This window comes from Anabas testudineus, chromosome 24 (assembly GCF_900324465.2).
Source record: "Anabas testudineus chromosome 24, fAnaTes1.2, whole genome shotgun sequence".
In the NCBI taxonomy this organism is placed as follows: Eukaryota; Metazoa; Chordata; class Actinopteri; order Anabantiformes; family Anabantidae; genus Anabas; species Anabas testudineus.
The window spans coordinates 8,422,236-8,434,108 of NC_046632.1; the positions used below are offsets into that span (position 1 = coordinate 8,422,236).

Here is an 11,873-nt window from a genome sequence, read left to right on the forward strand (position 1 = left end):
CTTTTAAAAACAGTTTTGATTCAGATTATTTTAACTTTTTGACTTTGTGCCCCATCTATCCACCCAATTATATGTGCATATATAAAGCACTACTAAACACTCAAACAATGTCTACATACAGGGAACAGAGCGCAAAGGCTGATGGAACCAGTACTCAGTAATGTAACAGGGTACTTTCTGTACACAGAGATGTTATGTACAGCTTATTTTTTCAGCTCGACATACATCTATGCACTTGTTCCCAGTGTCTACTCTGCTCCATGACCCGCACAACAGTGCGTCGAGGTCACCACAGAGCCAAGCGGCCGCAGGGCGCAATGTGCGGGAGGAGTCTCCAAAACGCAGCGACACCATTGGTTCGAGCCATCGGGTGCTTCGCAGCGTTCAGGCTGCATCGAAGAGAAGCTCTGGAGAACAGATTAGAGAAAACGAAAGCCGAGGAGGAGGGCTGAGTTGGTTCCTGAAAAGCATGACGAACACAGTAAGAGACATGTCCGCGTCTTTGTTAGTGGGTTTGTTTTCATCCACAACACTTGTTGCATCTGTGACGTGTTTACTTCGTAAGTACAAACTTATCCGCTTTGAATGTGAACGTGGTCTGTTCATTATTATTATTATTATTATTATAAGGATATATGCAGGATGTTAGAAGGAGATCTGAGTGAGAGAAGTGTCCTTCTGATGCGTTTGTTGTTGTCAGACTGGTTGTTCATTAGAAACTTGGCCTATTCTGAAACTCTTTCTAAGTAGATGTTGCTCAATATGTTGAGCCGGTCATAGTGCACACACACACACACACACACACACACACACACACACACACACACACAGCACAGAGCACAAAGTGCTGCATTTGCTCAGGGGTGATGCTGATGTTTCCTGTTTGCCTGGTGAAACACTCACAATGTTTCATTTTCATATGTGCTTTATTTCAAAAAGTTGATCCACTCAACATCTCCTGCTTCGTTCACAGTGTTTTTGCTTTGGAGGTATGGAGGATTTAATTTTCTACGTCACACTTGTGTAAGTTATCATACTAGGCCGTGGTGGGCGGTTTGTATACAGTATGAAGTGCACACAAAGATCCTTTTCACCCCCAAAAAATTCATTCATAAGTGAATAATGGTGGAACTAAAGTGTCAGTACAAATGAACATGTCGTTGTTGTGTTCAGCTGGGCTGTACGCACGGTTGCAACTTCCCAAAATAGGTTTTATTTTCTCTTTCTGTGCTGTTTCTGTTGTACAGCCTTGTTTTTCCATGGAAGATTTCAGATATCGCTCCTCAGCCTATGTCTGTCTCCCCCCTGCAGTATAGGGATTCAGGCAGACCAGGCCTGGAAGGTGAGGACGAGTTTGTGGATATATTGGCGGACAGGAGGAGCAGCAGTGATCTCGGCCATGCCCTCAGGACCTTTAACCCCCACCCATACCAAGGAGCCCCTCCTTGTTCCGCAGCCGATCTCAACAAAGCTGTGCTGGAGTCCCAGTATCTACGCTACGTAACCAGAGAGGTGCGGTTGTGTCATTTTAAACCGTATCGATCTGCACCCTGATCAACATGGACTCAGTCCGCTCTCTGCATTCCTCCTCAGATCGCCATGGAGATGGGGTCATCGGTGGAGGAGGTGAGAGAGGACGCCTGTGGGATTTTGGAGGAAATGTCTCAAAACCTGCAGCTGGGTTTTATCAGGCTGATGGCGTACACGCTCACCAAGGTGTTAAAGAGGCTCTTCACCAGCGTCTATGTCAACATGGAAGGACTCAACATGGTGGGGACCGATTTAACACAGATACTGTACACTGTTGCCTCTGCCAGTGGACTCCTGCTCATGCAGGGTTTCATCTCTCTCTTCAATGTTTCTTTCTTTGCAGCTCCAACAAGCGGTTCAGGAGAGTCCTGTGATTCTGATGCCCAATCACAGGAGCTATGTGGACTTCTTAGTTATCTCTTACATCCTGTTCACATATGACATCCCCGTACCCGTCATTGCTGCAGGAATTCGCAAGTATCTATTTGAATGAAACCACCAACGTGCTATTACAGCTATTTCCCAGCTTCACTAGTTGATTACTGTTCGGCATCAAAGTGTAACTACAGACTTTGACTTCTCCGCTGTTCTGTTGTCTTTGCCTCTCTCCCTGCAATGTAAAGCTCTTGCAGGGATGAAGATCGTAGGAGAGATACTCCGTCGTTCGGGAGCTTTCTTCATCCGACGTGCCATCGGCTCTGACAAACTGTACTGGGCAGTGCTGTCAGAATATGTTAAAACCATTGTCAGGGTAAGAAATGATGCTCCATCAGACACACCAAAGGCAAAACTGTCATCCCTCTCACATTACTTCAGCTTGTTTGGACATCAGCTGCTGTATTTATCCATCTATAAAGAGCAACAGCGACACATTATTGTGTTTTCTGCAGAGAGGCTATGCTCCATTGGAGTTTTACGTGGAAGGTTTTAGGAGTCGCACACTGAAGTCTCTGAATCCTAAATTAGGTGAGTGTCCACATACTAGCATTGGTTATTTACAGCATTTAGTGCAGACTAGTTTCTCCACTCTACAGTATCTGTATGCGTTCGCAGGTATGATGCACATGGTGCTGGAGCCGTACTTTAAAGGTGAAGTGTTTGACGTTACACTGGTGCCCATCACCATCAGCTACGACCGGGTACTGGAGGAGTCACTGCTTGCCTACGAGTTGCTGGGTGTCCCTAAGCCCAAAGAAAGCACTATGGTACGTTCCACAGTGTTAACGTCCAGCTGTCACTGAGGTGTAAAACAGCTCATTGTAAAGGTTAATTGGGTTCAGATGAACCTCTATTTTCTGAAACTCCATCTTTTTCTAAAGCATAACTATCATGTAATTTTGTTTATCGTGAAAGTGAAAATCCAGAATCACAGACGGTGGTGGAAAATTCAATAGGGCTTTGATCTCATTACTAGCTAATGCGAGAAAGGTCATCCATAAATAAAAACTCAGTATTTTCACCTGCGCTTCACTGTCCTCACTTTTTATCTGCAGGGCCTGCTGAAGGCCAGCAAAGTGCTCCAGGAAGATTACGGCAGCATGGTTGTGAACTTTGGCCGTCCCCTGTCAGTCAGAGAGTTGTGTCAGGGCAAGATAAACCGCTGCCAGTACAACCTCATACCCAGGTAGAAAGGTTGCTTATGAATCTCTGCTCAGGATTACGGAAACATGAATTTGATTTTCACCTTTAGCTACAACCAAACTCAAGTCAAACATTTTCTGTGTATTTTTAACAGTCGCAAATTTTACACTTAACCATTTATCAGTTCTTATGTCTGTAAATGTTACTGTACCCTCCCAAACCTGTGCCCAGTACTGTGTGTAGTTTTGGTGAATAATACTAAAATACTATCATTATAATTTATAATATATATGAGTTTTTTGCAGTAGCAGCAGCCATGTAGTCCTCTGTGTTTCAGTCTAACTTCAACACGGTCTGTTTGGCTGTGTCTTTTCTCTCATGCAGCTCACCCCTCCTCTTTTCTCCCTTTGTTTCTATTCACAGAGATCTTCCTCAGAAGCCAACTACAGAGGCCCAGGCCTGTGCGAATTGGTTGGCACATCTGATGGTACGAATGCAAGAAGAGGGCTCTAGGATCAGCCCTTGGTCTCTAATGGCCTGCTTGTTGCTCCAGGCTCCTACCACAGTCTTAATGAAAGAGGGCCTGCTGTGGCATCAGCTCACAGAAAAAACCCTCTGGCTCAGGAAGCTGGTTCTGGACTTTGGGGCTCATCTGAACTGGCCTGGTGAGTGGGAAACAGAATGGTGTTTTCTTTTTTACACCGCTTTATATGATTTATGTTTTTCTTTTATTTAATGTAGTACAAGTGCAGCCAAATCAAGCCTGAGCACATGAGTGGGATCAGTGTTGAGCTCTTCTTACAAATGGCTTTATTTCACATCCCTTGAATGACCAGTAGGGGGCATTTGCATATTGCAGTACAACTGAAGCAGACAAAGTTAATGCAGAGAAAAGTAACTGAGTAGTTTCCCTCCTGTTAAATCTGTCAGGGTCTTAGCTCAGGACACCAAAGGCTCCTTCAGCCTGTTCGGAGGTAGATCAGACAGATTAGATGAATGTGTGTTGGCATAAGCGTTCGAGTTCACTTAGGAGATGTTCAGTGGATTAATGCACTTTAAGTAACTTATCCTAAGAGGAACCCACTGAACTGTCTCACTTTACAAGTCTCGTGCGTGTGCAGATGCATAGATGCAAGAGCATAAACACACACACACACACACACACACACACACACGATATTCAGAGGCTCATGGGACCCTCTCTGCAGGACAAGTCTCGGACTCAGATGTGTTGTCGTCCACCTTGGCCCTTCATCGCTCCATACTGCATCGTAAAGCAGGGCGTGTTTACCTGGTTCAGGAGGACGAGCCAGCGAGGAAACATCCAGCGAGCCCAGAGGAGGGGATGATCAGGACAGCGGCGATGATGCTGATGCTGGCCTCCTATAGGAATCAGTCGCTGCATGTTTTTGTGCGTCCTGCCTTGCTTGCATCAGCCATACACATCACGAAGAGCACACAGGCAGGTGAGGGTTACACACAACGTCTCATTACACAGTGGCAACCAGCACACTGTGAGATTCTCTTTAAAGTAGGTACTGTAAATGTTTTTTCGTCTTGCTTCATTGTGATCCACTTTTCTGTCCGCAGACGAGCTATTCAGCTTCTTCCGCTTCCTACAGGAAGTCTTCTCCTATGAGTTCATCTTCATTCCTGGAGAGTCGTCTCAGGTGACAGCCTCATCTGTCAGGAAGCTGAATAGAATAGAAGAATCAGCATGGAGTGACATATCAGCAGTGTATCCAAAATAATAAAAAGACACTAAATAAAAATCTGAGGTAATATTTTTGGACTGATACTGTGCTGACCTGCCTGTTATTATCTGTTTATCCATCCATTAATCAGGACTTTGAAGAAGCATGCGTCCTCCTGAAGAAATGTGAAGCAATCCACATCAGTCAACAGGAAGTGACAGTGTCTGAAGTGGGGCTGGAGGTGTTATCTTTTCTGCAGGCGCTGCTGCAACCTTTCATAGACTCTTATCAGGTCACTTGACTACTATTTTTTCGGCTACATTTTATTAATAATATTTTTATTTGAGATATTTACCCACTGCTCTGCACACAAAAAGTGATTTTTTAGGTTTGCTTTTAGATTGACTGGGCTTGTTTTTATGTCTAGGTAATGTTCAGGTACCTTTCTGGAGAGGGAGTTCAAGTGTTCACAGAGAAGCACTTCCTACCTGCTGTGAGAAGCCTCGCCTCAAAGCTCATCCTCTCCGGTAAAACAGAAAGTGGCAGGAATGACCTGTGACCTCTCGAATCACCTCCAGCTGTGAGAATCATCACGTTATTTCACCTGCGTTTGTTTCTGTGTGTGTGTTGCAGGGGAGCTTCACACCTACGAAGCCCTTTCGTCTGATACGCAAAAAAATGTTTTGTCAGCTCTGCGACGCCTGGCGGCTGTGACAAAGTTGAGTGGGTGGGTAATGAGATTAACCCCTGCAAATCTGTTTGGTTTTAAGCTCATTTTGTGCGGCGGTTGAGAAGCTGTCTGCTGTTTCTGATGCCAGTGCTAAGATTCTCTACTTTGTTTCCTCATCACAGGTCTGAGGAGAATGAATACAGAGTTAACAAAGCAGCTGTGAGAAGAATTGGAGACATTTTAGGTAAACTGGAATATTTTCATTAAAAAAAAAAAAAACAAAGCAGGTGTAGTTACCAGTTTTGCAGATGCACACTTTGATCTGTTTGATTAGATTATAAATGTCCTCCCGGGTGTTTAAAATGCCAGTTTTTGCATATGCTTGAGTTTGTGAGTACCACCACAGCACTGAGGGATTTTTTCTTTCCTGTCTCACTATAGCTGGAAAAATCCCTCCACAGATGCTCCAGACTACACCTGACGCAAGACTTTAGTCTCAAATCCACCTTCACAATCAGCCCACACTCCTACTTGATCCCTCTGTCTTTTCCTTCTTACGTTTACATTTTGTCATTTGACTAAACGTACATTTGCATTTAGTCATGCCTTCTTCTTCCTCCTCCTCTTCTTCTTTGTCCTCTGTGCCGTCAATATAATCACACTCTTCCCTTGGAGCTATCGGACAAAACACTATATCCTAGAAGTCAGCGGCTCAGACTTAACCCAGCTTCATGTTCGCCATCTCTGTGTCTCTGCTCTCATCCTTTACTGATCTAACAGGGCTAAATAAAGTTACAAACACCCGACACGGTGACCCAAGGGTGACAATACTGATTTAGTTTGATTGCTGTAATCAGAATTAGTTGAGGAAAAAAACACGAGAGCATCTTTCTGGCCTTTTACACTTGACACAGGCGTTGGTGATGCCTGTGCATTGCACACTTTGTCAATATATTTTTTTAGATGTCCAAGATTTATAGTTGATTGACATAGTTAGGAGAGTGAATGAGCAAACAAGCACTTGATTACCTGATTGTAAATGAATAAATAGTTTGAATTGTGATTTAATTATGACACTTGATTGTATATACTAACATAACAAACATAAATACTCTAAACAGTCAGACCATGTGGGGTTTCATTTGTTTGAGACATTTATTTGAATTTCTTTGCATGTCAATAAATGTAAAACAGATGTAACAAAATGCATAATATAGGCTTTATTCTTCCACGTGTGATTCTCATTTCGTTTCTTGTTTTGTTGGAACTATTTCTTCAGCAACACTGGGTGAAAACCAGAGGTCAAAGTTCAACCTTCTTGCGACAACTCAAGACTCTGTACCTGTAATCCCCTCCCCAGTTAAAAGAAGGCCTCTCATGTGCCAGAGAACCAGTAACATGTTGGAGCATGTTGGGGGAAAAAGATTATCTATACACAGGTGGCACATCGACCTTGATGCGTAAAGCGCTCACAGGGTCTTGACAAAACACAGAGATGTATTCCAAAACTTTAGAATTAAGCTTTTTTTCGCTCTCCTTGGCTCTGTGTCGCTCCTTGTCCCATCTCTCCTTCTCGCCGTTCATTTGAGAGAACAGGTTGATCTGGATGGTGCGCAGCGTGGCTGCCAGGACGTAGAAACCACCCTGGAGCATGTGGCAGAAGGCTGCGCCCACACTCAGCGCGGCGCCCATCAGGTTGGGCACGGTCTCGCACACCACACACATGCCCTCCAGGAAGTGCAGCGTACCTTTCTTAGCCAGGGGCTGGCTTTGGTGGAAGTAGCCCTGCGCAGAAGGGTTTTGCTGGGCATGGTTGACCAGGTATCGCCCACAGTCGACAAAGTGGGTGACGGCTCTGCGCAGTGGGAGCAGGGCCAGGTACAGGTGACAAGCAGCTTTGGTTAGAGCATGGAAGAGCAGTCGCAGCTCAAGCACGGCGTTGCCTGGAGATAAGAAGGCAGCGGGGTCAGCTGGAGACTAATTTAACACTGCGGCTAATGTCAGCAACCATTACAGCGTCTGCCACTGGATTAATGTCCATCACCAGCCTGGTGAGTAGCTGCTATCACCTGAGCACGCAAAGCTCAGCGCGTCATTACGCGCACCGAGCTGCACGGGATCTGTCTACCAAATGAGAAATCAGAAATCCTCTGGTCTGCAAGAGAGGCTTAAAATACTGTTTGTGTTTATGGCAGTTTCACCTTTCACATAATGTGTTGAAGCAGCAAATCACAAGTACCAGTAGATAATTAATAATGCATAAGAAAAAACATGAATTGTTACCGAGATGTTATAAGATTTATATAAACATTTGCTATAAACAGGACAAATGTTTTTGTGGATGACGTGGCTTTTACACTTGGGTTAATTCTTTTGGAGAAATGTGCGTAAAATTAAAATAAGGTGGTGGTCATAATGCCTCAGACCTCCTCCTATGTAGCCAACATGTTTACACTAAATATTGTTGCAATGAACTGATATTTTATTAACTCTGCCACTCTACCACTAGATGCATTGCGCGGTATTTCTTATGGCTCTAAATTTATAGTTCCACCACAATGTTGCACACCCGGCGCCACAAGTTCAGCATTTTCTCTTACCGTCTATAAAGCAGAAAATCCAGAGAAGGGCAATACTCGCTGCCAACGACGTCCACCAATCCATGTAGCCTCCCCCGTCCTGCACTCAGCAACCAACAGAAAGAAAGTAAAAAACCCCAGGGTCTGGCCGAGCTCCGTCCTGCTTTTACGCAGCTAATACCTAAACATTAAGTAGTCGCATCCTCCGCAGGAGTCCGAGTGTTTCAGCCTGTGCGGGACACCTTGAAAGTGTCAACACGCGCATTAGGACCAAGAGACTACACGCCTTTCACCTACTGCACTTTATAATAGCAGCTTTACAGGCAGGTGAAGCTGCACAGACATGGACCACGGCCTCCTAGAGACCTGTCTCAACACAGATCTTACATTGTTCCTGGTTGCGCCTGATTGTGCAAAAACATATATTTCAACCAACTCTTACATCTATGAAACTGAACTAAACTATAAGTTTGACTTTGAAAGACAGTGACATTGGATTGGCTGTCTCTGCCTTCTGGCTTCAAAGACTTCTAAATATGCCACTTTCTGGAACTTGACTTGTGCGTAATTCGCTTTTTTTGCTGCAAGTTCTTTCTGAAAATATCTGTATTGAATTTTGTGATGAATATTATGAGAGGGAATCCACTGCCTAGGCCAGTCTATATAGTTACTTAGGTTATGTCTATCACCATTTGTCCCATAATATGGGTCTATGGTATCATGTCCTAAGCACAGAGACCTGTGGACTTGCAGGACCTGTCTTTGCAGCGCTTGTATGTCAGCGCCATGGCAACGGAAAACCCTCCAGACGGTAGGACACCTGGAGGAGCAGCAAGCAGTCACCGCACTTCATCACGGTCCGGGGGTAAATGGACGAGATGCTGAGCCACAAGGACATTTCTGGTTAAAGTTTGTTCCATGTCTGCTGTTTTTTTTTTTTCTCGTGAACGTTTGACCCAGTTCAGCAAAGGTAAGAAACCACATCATCGCCAGGGCGACGTGAGTTTTTCATTTAACATGGGAGGTGGAGGAGCAGCAACACTTCTCCACAGTCTGTAGAGATAAGATATAGCCTGTATATTGGCCTGTAGCACTTAATACTGCATCAAATACATGTTTACAGTAAGATGTAATGGGAACATTTAGGCACTTGTTTATTTCCCCATGATTTAGGGATGAAGAAACACGCGGCCAATGGTGTGATCACCTTCCACACTCCATTACCTGTCAGCCTATTAAAAACACAGGTAAAGCTCATGCAAACAAAGACAGCTAAAGCCCATAATACGTAACTGTTGTGCATACACACACACACACACACACACACACACTCACACACTACACCAGCAAGAGTGAAACTGTGAACTCCTGCCAACTAATAATTTATCACCACCCCTTTTAAATAAGAGAGGCCCTGTACCCTGGCCAGCATGGTCAGTTTGGCAGAGGTTCCAGTGTCCCATGTGCCCGGGTCTGTTTGCTGTCACACCTGAATGTACGAATCTCAGATTTAGTAAGGATGAATGGAAAGGTTTCAGGTTATAGACAGATCCGGTAGCCACTACTGTATTATCCTCACTTACACTCACTGGTCACTTAATTAGGTCTAGCCATGCAATCTAATGCAATCCAATAGAGCAGCTGTGCCATGGATTCTGCTTTTACAAAGTTGTCATGGGGTGCATTAGGAGTGAATTATATGAGCAGTTGTTTCTTGGTGTTTTTCCTGCTTCACATAAGATTCAGGGATCATTTCAGACAAACACCAAAAATAGACATGTCCCACGACATGTGGAACAGTGAGAAGCAGCTCAGGTTTCCAGGTAGTGACATGATCTGTCACCGCCTGTTGTGCCGGCCTTTGTTGCCTCCTATGCGCCGACATGATTGTGTCTGGTCTGTCTGGGATTTCACGGTCCAGTCTGCATTCTCCAGTTTGTACGTTTCAGCATATTTTAATGTATTAACAGACACAGATGGATTATGAGACCCCATTCCCTCCGACCACAGTATATCCCCAGACTGAAAGAGACACAAATGAAACTGTCGTGTAATCTGTATCTGTCTATCTAGGTAATTTCAGATAAGCTAGACAGGATTTCTAAAAATAAAACTGCACACTGCCAACTGTGACTACAGCAATGGACCATGTCATGCCTTAGTTACCAACTACTGGTGTTCCAGGAGTGCACAGCAGATATGAAGGACACCACAGAGACTAGAAAGAGAGTGCTTCTGCCAAGCGCAAGACCAAAGAGCGCCAGTGTATGTCCTAGAGGTGGTAAAACTAATGAAGAATCATCCTTTAAACCAAAGCTGGGCCCTGTGCAGGACCGGCCATCTCACACCTCCCTCAGTCAACTGCAGGTACTGCACTAAACTAAAACACGTCAGCACACACAAAGAGAAGAGAAGGTGACATTTCTCAGTGGATGTGTTGTCGTTAAGGCAAAAACGGAGGCAGAAATTCATGAGGCGAGAAAAATAATCAATCCTTTACTGGACACAGAAAAGGGTTTTGCCAAGGTAAGGCATACAGGACAGTCTTACGTCACTTTATCTGTGACATTTGTCTCATTGTGTGACAATAAATGTGAAGCGCAGGGCTCCTTTGTGTGAGTAACTGCCATATTGGTTGAACTGTGTCTCCCATGAGGAATTGGAAAGATATCTAAGCCAATGGGATGTAACGCAGCTGAGGAGGAGGGAGCTGCTGCACAAGCGCTGGACTGAGCAAACATGGTTTCCCCTCCAGAGGAGAGTGGAGGAACGTGCGTCCAGCGGTAGGCCTGCCGAGGCCAAGAGGCGCCAGAGCTTATACAATCAATTCCTCGATCACTGCAACGCCAAGGTAATCCTAAAACTCACCAGCCTGCTTAGACTTGGCTTTGAATGCAGTAGATACAGTAGATTAACCACTGGAATGTCTTTCATCTGCAGGGTTTTGTGTTTCTAGACACCTATGATCTGAAGGAGTATAATCCTTTTCTTCTCAACATCAAAAAGACACAGATTCAGGTGATTTTTGTTAATAAATATAAATATTTCTTTCACATATTTAAAAAAACACATTGGGCTATATAAAGACAGAGTGTCTTGTACTGACGGTGTATTTACTGCTCTGTTCTTAGCTCCATGAAAAGCCACTGTACCTCCAGCTACATCAGAGACAGGTGGAAAAGATAATAGCTCCTTCTTGTGAAGCAGGTGCTTTCCTTTTTTATCCCAATGGAAACGTAAGACCCGCGTGAATGAATGCTTTGAGATTTGGATGAGATATACTGTATGTGCAGCGACATTTTCTCTTTTAAATCTGGCAGCCAATTTACAAAGCAATTTATCGCCTGTCTTAGGATGTAAATGCACAAAAGGACATGCAGAGAAGTTTCCGTTAAGTGATCATCTTCTTATGGAGTCTGTGACGTCTCAGGCCAAATCAACTTTACAGGCCTCGTCAAATTATCCGGCCAGAAAAACTCCAGTGGAGGGTGAGGCTGAAGGAAGGGAGTCCTGCAGGTACAAAGTCTCTACATATCTGAAGAGACTATTTGATACAGCTGCATCACTCACTTCACTTGAAATAAGGGAAAATAATGCTGTGTCCCATCCAGGCTCAGTACCATACCACACCACGTGAGGGCGACTGCCACTACAGATGGACGGTGCCATCAAACTGGCTGCTGGTTCTCCAGATGTGTCTGTCGACAACAGCCGCTAAGTTTACAGCAACTTAAGTCGGTGCCTACATCCAAATAAAACCCGCGGTTATTGTAAATCTTTACCTCCCTTTTCTTCTAACTAGCTCACGGTTTCCATCCC

The 11,873-nt window shown here is 44.5% G+C and overlaps 2 protein-coding genes across 6 annotated transcripts; both read left to right on the forward strand.

Moving 5' to 3' along the window:
• Positions 1 to 358: 358 nt before the first annotated feature.
• Positions 359 to 6,599, forward strand: si:ch73-21k16.5 (dihydroxyacetone phosphate acyltransferase). Of its 3 annotated transcripts, XM_026341742.1 has the most exons (17): positions 363 to 560; positions 974 to 1,023; positions 1,312 to 1,512; positions 1,594 to 1,770; positions 1,874 to 2,003; positions 2,154 to 2,281; positions 2,421 to 2,496; positions 2,584 to 2,735; positions 3,024 to 3,154; positions 3,535 to 3,776; positions 4,320 to 4,577; positions 4,702 to 4,781; positions 4,957 to 5,097; positions 5,233 to 5,332; positions 5,439 to 5,532; positions 5,658 to 5,719; positions 5,917 to 6,599. In XM_026341742.1, exons 1-17 carry the CDS (start codon positions 470 to 472, stop codon positions 5,967 to 5,969), a joined length of 2,166 nt encoding a protein of 721 aa, XP_026197527.1. In that variant the 5' UTR covers positions 363 to 469; the 3' UTR covers positions 5,970 to 6,599. The 3 variants fall into 3 exon arrangements, with proteins under 3 accessions (XP_026197528.1, XP_026197527.1, XP_026197529.1); XM_026341743.1 differs by lacking the exon at positions 974 to 1,023 and having other exon boundaries at positions 359 to 481; XM_026341744.1 differs by lacking the exon at positions 974 to 1,023 and having other exon boundaries at positions 472 to 560.
• Positions 6,600 to 8,865: 2,266 nt separating this feature from the next.
• Positions 8,866 to 11,863, forward strand: fam228a (family with sequence similarity 228 member A). Of its 3 annotated transcripts, none has more exons than XR_003297558.1 (9): positions 8,866 to 9,024; positions 9,228 to 9,301; positions 10,239 to 10,421; positions 10,503 to 10,580; positions 10,711 to 10,905; positions 10,995 to 11,072; positions 11,186 to 11,290; positions 11,408 to 11,570; positions 11,666 to 11,804. XR_003297558.1 is itself a non-coding variant. In XM_026341047.1 (9 exons), the coding sequence occupies exons 1-9, from the start codon at positions 8,973 to 8,975 to the stop codon at positions 11,808 to 11,810; spliced, it is 1,044 nt and encodes a 347-aa protein (XP_026196832.1). In that variant the 5' UTR covers positions 8,866 to 8,972; the 3' UTR covers positions 11,811 to 11,863. The 3 variants fall into 3 exon arrangements, 2 of the variants coding, with proteins under 2 accessions (XP_026196832.1, XP_026196833.1); XM_026341047.1 differs by having other exon boundaries at positions 11,186 to 11,261; positions 11,666 to 11,863; XM_026341048.1 differs by having other exon boundaries at positions 8,969 to 9,024; positions 10,217 to 10,421; positions 11,186 to 11,261; positions 11,666 to 11,863.
• Positions 11,864 to 11,873: the final 10 nt, after the last annotated feature.

What these genes read in the sequence shown, in the direction of transcription:
- si:ch73-21k16.5 (XM_026341742.1), top strand. Translation starts at nt 470, where the DNA reads ATGACGAACACAGTAAGAGACATGTCCGCGTCTTTGTTAGTGGGTTTG. An exon ending in AGCCCAAAGAAAGCACTATG is followed by an intron (nt 2,736 to 3,023) that starts GTACGTTCCACA and finishes TTTTATCTGCAG; the next exon opens with GGCCTGCTGAAGGCCAGCAA. An exon ending in CACGAAGAGCACACAGGCAG is followed by an intron (nt 4,578 to 4,701) that starts GTGAGGGTTACA and finishes TTCTGTCCGCAG; the next exon opens with ACGAGCTATTCAGCTTCTTC.
- fam228a (XM_026341047.1), top strand. Translation starts at nt 8,973, where the DNA reads ATGTCTGCTGTTTTTTTTTTTTCTCGTGAACGTTTGACCCAGTTCAGC. An exon ending in CAGAAAAGGGTTTTGCCAAG is followed by an intron (nt 10,581 to 10,710) that starts GTAAGGCATACA and finishes GTCTCCCATGAG; the next exon opens with GAATTGGAAAGATATCTAAG. An exon ending in AGCTCCTTCTTGTGAAGCAG is followed by an intron (nt 11,262 to 11,407) that starts GTGCTTTCCTTT and finishes CGCCTGTCTTAG; the next exon opens with GATGTAAATGCACAAAAGGA.